This window comes from Chondrus crispus, genomic scaffold, assembly GCF_000350225.1.
Source record: "Chondrus crispus Stackhouse genomic scaffold, scaffold_208, whole genome shotgun sequence".
Taxonomy (NCBI): domain Eukaryota; phylum Rhodophyta; class Florideophyceae; order Gigartinales; family Gigartinaceae; genus Chondrus; species Chondrus crispus.
In genome coordinates this window covers 168645-176118 of record NW_005179082.1, presented here as the reverse complement: position 1 = coordinate 176118, position 7474 = coordinate 168645, and the positions used below count along the sequence as shown (strand labels likewise).

Genomic DNA, 7474 nt, shown 5'->3' with positions numbered 1-7474 from the left:
CGGCGGCGGCCCGGCCGGCATGAGCCTGGCCGCGGGGCTCGGCCAGCGCGGCGTCCACGTCCTGTGCGCCGACATCCACCTCGACAAGCCCTGGCCCAACAACTACGGCACCTGGGTCGACGAGCTGCAGCCGCTCGGCCTCGCCGACTGCGCGTCCCACGTGTGGAACCGCACCGCCGCCTACGTCAGGGACGATGGTCGCAAGTCTAACTTGGACAGGCCGTACGCTCGCGTCGATCGACACAAGATGAAGAGACGCTTCCTGGATAGGTGCCAGAGCTCCGGTAATGTTGTCGTTGTGAAGGCCGTGGCTAAGGAGGTCGATGTCGAGGGGGAGCGGAGCGCGAGTACCGTCAGGCTCGTCATGCATGGCGGCGAGGAGGTTTGCGTCGAGACTCGTGTCGTTGTGGATGCCACGGGGCATAGCTTGAACTTTGTCAAATTTAATCAGGGGAAGACCCCGGGCTTTCAGGCCGCCTATGGCGTCGAGTGTGTCGTGAGTGATAAGGGGTATCCGTTTGATAACGACGAGATGCTGCTCATGGATTTTAGAGATGACCACATGCAACAATCACCGGAGGACCGCCACACCGCGAATACCACCCCAACGTTTATCTATGTCATGCCGCTGGACGACGGCGCAGGCCGCCATGTCTTTTTCGAGGAGACCTCGCTAGTTGCGTCGCCGGCCATGGACTTTGACCATCTCAAGCAGCGCCTGTACAAGCGTCTGGCCCATTACAACATTCACGTCGACGAGGTGCTGGAGGAGGAGTTCTGCCTCATTCCGATGGGGGGCGAGATGCCGGTCCTGCGCCAGCGCGTGGTCGCCTTCGGCGGCGCAGCCGCCTTGGTGCACCCGGCCACGGGCTACATGATCGCACGCGCGCTCGAGCTTGCGGACAAGGCTGCGGAGATCATCGCCGCCGAGCTTCGTGCGAGCCACGCCGACGCCGACGAGACGGCCCACCGGATATGGGACCGCCTGTGGAACGTCGGCCGCCGAAGGCAGCGCGACTTCTTCAACTTTGGCGGCGAGTATCTGCAGCGGATAGACTTGCGCACGACGCGCGACTTTTTTGCGGCCTTTTTCGACCTGCCTAAGGACCAGTGGTCCGCCTTCCTCTCGTTCCGCCTCATGCAGCCGCTGGAGCGCCTCACCTTCGGCCTCGGCGTCTTCGCCCGCACCACCAACCGCGTCCGCACCTCCATCGTCTATGACGCCATCACAAAGGGCCGCTTCCCGCTCCTCATGTCCGTCCTCCCGGTCTATGATGTAGAAGATGAAACATAAAGCCTCACGCTGTGCCGCCGACGCCGGCCTGTTGTAACTTCAGTAACCACTGCTCCTGCACTTCGATACACTGGCTTCGCGCCTGACCCGGGTCCCGCAACCCGCGCACAAACTCAAGCTCGCCGCCCACCGTCTCCGCTGCGGCCCCCCTCGCCAACTCGATCAGCTGCCGGTGATACCACCACCCGGACGAGTCTGCCGCGTGCGTGCGCAGCCACTTGCGGCTCCGCCCGAGCTCTTCACGTATGCATTTCCCACGCGCGCTTGGCACTACGCGCAGCCTGTGCACGCCAGCGTAGTAGTTGCTCGCAGCGCGCGTCGCCGCGACCCACGCCAGCGCGAGCTCCTCCTCTGCCTGCTGCGGGGACAGCCCGCACGTGCGCACGACCCACGCGCGGTGCGACCAGCTCTCCGCGCTCTTCGGGCTGCGCGTCAGCACGAGCCACGTGAAGTGCAGCTCGTCCGCCGCGCCGCCCGGCGGCAGCTGCCGCTTGCGCACGGCCCAGGCAGTGGTGAAGTCCGGCGACGCCAGCAGCATGGCAGAGGCCGCGCCGAGGTCGCCAGGGTCGGTTTGCAGACGAGAACGGCCCTCGGCGTACAGTGCGTTCAGGGACCACTGCGCAAGGCCCAGGTGCTGGCCGTCCGCGCGGATGGCTGCTGCCACGGTGCGGTTCGCGGGGGAGGGCGGGATGTCCTGGAATACACCGACTTCGCGCAGGCTGCGCAGGGGTTCGCCGCAGAGCATGCCGGCGAGCGTGTCGACGAAGCCGTCTATCTGGTGGATTGCGGCATAGGTAGGCATGGGAATGTGCGGTTGCAGCAGGAGGCGAAGAGGAGAGGGCCTCGTGAACGCGGAGCGATACAGCTGCTGACGAAAAGGTCGTTAGATCGGTATTCAAGCTGCTGCAACTGAATTGCGGGCGCGGGGGAGAAGGTGATGGCAGGGCAGTGTGAAGTGAGGTGATCGATGCGACTTTCACAGAGCATTCATCTGCCAAGGCCTCTTTCGAATAGAATCTAGTAGTTCGGCGATATTGTCCCTCACACGGCCATCAAGCAACTACTGCCTGCCACAAGTTGGGTCTATAAACCGAATGCATTGCTCCCCGGCCTGACTAATGTCAAATGAGGATTTTTTAAGTGTGGCAGACGACGATACGGCACGGCAGAAAATGTTTGGTGACTGGCCCAAACAGAAATTGATAAATCTCCCGCCATTTGTTAGCAACGGACATGCTCATCAGAACACCACATGCATCCACCCCACACCACCGCCAAGCCTTTCGCCTTCCCCCTTCCCCCCCTCCCCCTTCCCCTTTCCCACTGCCCTCGCCGTCAAGCATAGCCCTGTCGCCTCTCTATGCCGCAAGAAAAGCGGCCCGCATTAGAGCTGTGCACTCCGTGCCCGACCAGCCCCTCTCGAAAGCGAGTGCAGCTAGCCTCCGACACGCCCCGGCCAGCGGACAGCACCCCGATCTCCAAGGCCCTCGCCTCCTCCGACGCCATCCGCACACCCTCCCCCCCTCCCCCGACCATCACGCCCAAGTCCTTCTACGGCACGCCGACCTTCGTCCCGCCCGCGCTTCACCCTGGGCGCGGCCGTCTCTCGGCGCTCCGGGCCAGCCGCAACGACCCAGCGCGCGTCTTCCGCGTGTTCCCCGCGCAGCAGCCCGCGCTGGACTTCTGCGACGCGCACCCGTCGCTCGCGCTGCGCGTGTGGGCGTTCGAGATCGACGGGCAGGGGCGGCGGCGGTACGTGGCGGCCTCCTACGCGTCGTTCTGGCGGGCGTACGCACGGTTCCTGCGGCGCGGCGGGCGGCTGCACTTCTACGAGGTGATCCGGTCGCGGCACGCCAGCAAGCTGTACTTCGACCTGGAGTTCCTGCGCGCGCACAACGCGGGCGCGGAGCCGGAGCGCATGGTGGACGCGCTCGTGCAGGCGTGCGCGGAGCTGAGCGGGCGCGAGGTGCAGCGCGAGGGCGAGGACGTGGTCGAGCTGGACTCGACGACGCAGCGCAAATTCTCGAGGCACCTCGTGTTCCAGAGGCTCGCGTTCCACGATAACGTGCAGGCGGGGGAGTTTGCGAGGCGCGTGGTGCAGCGGGTGGCGAAGAGGGAGGAGGGGCTGGTGATGGTGCGCGCGGCGGACGGGGCGAAGACGGCGTTTGTTGACTTGGGCGTGTACACGAAGAACAGGTGCTTCCGGCTGGTCGGCAGCTCCAAGTTTGGAAAGGAGCAGCGGCTGTTGCAGAGGGGGGCCGAGCAGAAGGGGAGGGTGGCGGTGTCGAAGCGGCTGTTCATGCGGGCGCTGGTGTGCTCCGTCAAGGCGGGGGTCGAGCTGATGGGGTGCGTTTCGCCGATGCGAGGCGTGGCGGGTGGCGGTGGGGGCGGTGGGGGCGGTGGCAGGGGAGGAGGGGGGGCAGAGTTTCGCAGGGTGGTGGGGGAAAAGTCGGCGTACCCTGCGGTGGACGAGTACGTGCGGGGGCTGGTGGGGGGTGCGGGAGGCGGGATCTACGGGGTAACGGTGGTGTCGGGTGCGGAGACGGTGATGTACGCGATCCGGGGGGGTTACAAGTACTGCGGGCGTGTGGGGCGGCACCACCGGTCGAACAACGTGATCTTGGTCGCGGACGTGCGGCGGGGGGAGATGTATCAGAAGTGCTTCGACCCTGACTGCCGCGGGTACCGGTCCGAGGCGTGGGCTATGCCAGTGGGGGGGGGGGGATACATTGACGCGGACTTGAGCGACGCGTGCTTGAATGAGGTCATGGAGGGGATGGAGCGAGGATTTGACGGGGGGGTGCCAGATGAAGAATTGAACCGCCTCATGGATCAACTGTCCGACCAGCGTGGACACGCCGTCCACGTGGCATGAGTCGACCAGCGTTGACACGCCGCCCACGTGGCAGACGAAATATGAGCCGAGACATATTGTATGTACAGTACTGTGCCGCACCGTACCCTTGGTACTGTATGTCTGTGCTGTTGCTGCTGGCGCCCCCACGCCTCCACACTTGCCTCTCATCTTCCCACACTTTCATCTCGGCCTTTCCCACGCATCCCACCCCCTTTCCTTCCCGCCGCCGCTCACACCCATTCCGCGCCGCGCCCTCCCTGCCCCCCCTCCCCCCCGATGTCGCGCTTCGCGTCGGCCGAGGCGCAGGAAGCCGAGAAGGCGGTGCGGGACGCGCAGCAGCGGCAAGAGGGCAACCTGTACTGCGCCGACTGCGCGCACCCGCGCCCGGAGTACATCAACCTCACCATCGGCACGTACATCTGCGACCTGTGCGCCCAGGTCCACCGCCAGATCTCCAAGCGCCGCATCAAGGACATCTACGCCGGCGACCTCACGCCCCAGGACGCGCACCGCATGGACGCCGTCGGCAATGACGTGGCCAACCGCAAGTTCCTGGCCACGTGGAACCCGCGCGAGGTGCCCGAGCCCGACCGCCGCGACAAGGACGCGCTGCACGAGTTCATCTGGCTCAAGTACGACGGCAGCTTCAAGAAGCAGCCCGCCGCGCCCGCCCCGCCCGCCCAATCGCACCGCTCCGCCCCCGCCCCGCGCCCGTCCGCCGCTCCGTACCGCCCGGACGACCCTTACTATGACCACCGCCCGGAGGAGAGGTCCGCCCCGTACGGCCGGGAGCGGGACTTGTTCAGAGACCACCCTCCCCCGTCGAAGCCGTCCCGCGGCTACTGGACGAGCAGGTACGAGGCCCCGCCGGGCCCCAGAAGACCCCCGCCACAGCCGTCGCCGCCACCGCCGAGGGATGACTATTATAGGCCGCCGTACCCAGATCGCTACCGTAGTGCCGCCCCGCAAGATCGCTTCCAGCCGCAACACCCGGCCCTCGTCCCGCCGCCGTTTGGACGCCCCGGGAGGAGTTTGAGGAGGTATCAGGAGCAGGGGGCTCCGTATGAGGACTATGGGTCGGGCGCGAGCGACGACAGGGACGACCCACGACGGAGAGGGAGCAGGGCTAGGAGAAGGGCCGTCAACCAAGAGTATGCCACGGACAGTGATGAAGAAGTCGCAGAATCATTTCGCAGGAGAAAAGGGGGGCGGAGCAAAGTTGAGAGGAATGGCTATTATAGCGATGAGGAGGATGGTTTTGCCGATGATGAACAACCCAAGAAGGAGAAGAGGAGAGATAAGAAGGGGAAGAAGGGGAAGAGTAAGAGAAAGGAGGACGAGGATGAGGACTACGAAGAGGAGGCGCAGATCGACGTGCGTAAGTCGAAGCGCTCCAATTCGAAGAAATCAGAGAAGCGCAGTGATCGCGATCGCGACTCGGTCCGCACCCCCTCCGTCGATGGGCTCGATGAGATGACGGCGCCTAGACCAGGACAGCCCGCGAAGACCGATTTCGACCTCATGTCAGAGTGGATGGGCGATTCCAAGGACACTGACGCGTCGAGGGGAAACGTGAGCTCCCCGTCTGCAGGTCCGATTCCGGCGGCCATGCAGCAAGCTTATGCTACCCAAGTGCCCGTCATGGCCCCACCGATGTCTATGTACGGCGGCATGATGCCGATGCCAGGCGGTGGCTACATGCCCATGATGGCTCCCGGGATGCCTTCCGGGTTTATGCCGAGAATGGGGATGCCGGGTATGGGCGGGATGCCAGGCGGGATGCCGGGCGGGATGCCGGGCGGGATGCCGGGCGGTATGCCGCCTGGCATGCAACCGGGCATGCCTCCCGGGATGCCTCCGGGTATGGCTGCGGGGATGCCTCCGGGTATGGCTGCGGGGATGCCTCCAGGTATGCCTCCTGGAATGATGGGGATGCCCGGTCCGTCGGCGGTACCGGGCGGCGGGATGGCAGGTCAACCCCCGCAAATGCACGGTTTGCTGAACGGGATGCAGAACTTAAACATGCAGCCAGTACCGCAGAACGCAAATCCCCAGCCCCCCCCGCCACCGCCCGTTGGTATGCCGGCAGGCCCACCGCCGGGGCCGCCGCCGGAAGCCCCGCAATAGCGCATGTCGTTGTATGTAGCAGTAAAGTATTTGGTGAGGGATGGTGAGTTTTGTTTTGCTACGCAACTGTCAGATCAGGTCGGCACCTCAAACAAGGTTTTATCGTAGAGTAAGTTGTTCGTATCACCGGTATCATTCGTACATAAAAAGGCGAATCGGATGGAGACCGAGGAAAATGTGCACCTCTTTTTTTCCCCATCTAGCAAACACCGAGGTTAAAACGTCCTAGAAAGTGTCCTGGTTCCCACCGAGATTCATGCCGCCAAACGGCGTCATCAAATCCTGCTGCGTGTTGCCACCCTGCATCCCCTGTTGCATGCCCATACCCGGTATGCCCATTCCCTGCTGCATTCCCATGCCCGGTTGTATCCCCATCCCTCCTTGCATCCCCATCGCCGGTTGCGCACCCATGGCTCCTGGCATGCCCATGCCACCTTGCATCCCCATGGCCGGGTTCATGGCCGGGTTCATGGCCGGGTTCATGGCCATTCCTGGTTGCATGCCCATCATGCCTGGCATGCCCATGCCCCCCATACCCCCCTGCGGCATCGCCCCTTGCGCCGTCATGACGCCGGGACCAAACGGAGTAGTGACAGCAGATCCGAGCTGCGGAAAGCGGCCGGCCAGCGAACCTAGCGGGGCCTGCTGTTCCGGGATCTCGCCCGGCATGTTCGCAAAATCGTTCGCGGTGGCCGTCGCCCCCGTCGTTATGTCGATTTCCGGGCCGCCCATGAGATCCGGGAAGGTGTTCTGAGACGTGCCAAACGCAGTGGCGCCAAGCGCTCCTGGGTCGACCGTGACGACAGCCCTTGACGTGATGTCCGCGACGTCGTCGGCGCTATCTTCCTGACCCGACTCTTCCGAATTATCCGTTTCCTCCTCGGAGGTGGTGTCGTCCTTTCGTTTGCTCTTCTTCTTCTTCTTCTTCTTCGCCTTTGCCTTCTTTGTCTCCTTCTTGCTCTTGGTTGCCTTGCTCGATTTTTTCTTTTTCTTACTCTTTTTCTTCCTCTCCCTCTCCTCCTCCTCACTGCTGCTCTCTTCCTCACTGCTCTCCTCCTCGCTACTCTCCTCCTCACTCTCAGTCTCACTCTCCTCCTCGCTTTCACTCTCCTCCTCACTCTCACTCTCCTCCTTCCTCTTCCGGCTCTTCCCCTTCTTCGTCTTCTTTTTCTTCTTCTCCTTCCTCTTCACCCTCC

General features: G+C 63.8%; 4 protein-coding genes; 2 read left to right on the top strand and 2 right to left on the bottom strand.

The window, feature by feature from the left end:
* The first annotated feature begins 19 nt into the window (after positions 1-19).
* Positions 20-1294, top strand: CHC_T00003979001 (hypothetical protein). Its single transcript, XM_005715235.1, has one exon. It carries the CDS (start codon positions 20-22, stop codon positions 1292-1294), a length of 1275 nt encoding a protein of 424 aa, XP_005715292.1.
* Positions 1295-1298: 4 nt separating this feature from the next.
* On the bottom strand, positions 1299-1832 carry CHC_T00003978001 (hypothetical protein). Its single transcript, XM_005715234.1, has one exon. The coding sequence runs from the start codon at positions 1830-1832 to the stop codon at positions 1299-1301; it is 534 nt and encodes a 177-aa protein (XP_005715291.1).
* A 2397-nt stretch (positions 1833-4229) lies between these two features.
* CHC_T00003977001 (hypothetical protein) lies at positions 4230-6454 on the top strand. XM_005715233.1 is given in 2 exon segments: positions 4230-6278; positions 6279-6454. The coding sequence occupies 1 exon segment, from the start codon at positions 4230-4232 to the stop codon at positions 6276-6278; it is 2049 nt and encodes a 682-aa protein (XP_005715290.1). The 3' UTR covers positions 6279-6454.
* Positions 6455-6503: 49 nt separating this feature from the next.
* CHC_T00003976001 (hypothetical protein) overlaps positions 6504-7474 on the bottom strand; it is a 1527-nt gene continuing 556 nt past the window's right edge. The window contains exon 1 of the mRNA XM_005715232.1: positions 6504-7474. This exon is cut by the window's right edge and continues 556 nt beyond it. Coding sequence (XP_005715289.1) covers positions 6504-7474 — 971 coding nt within the window.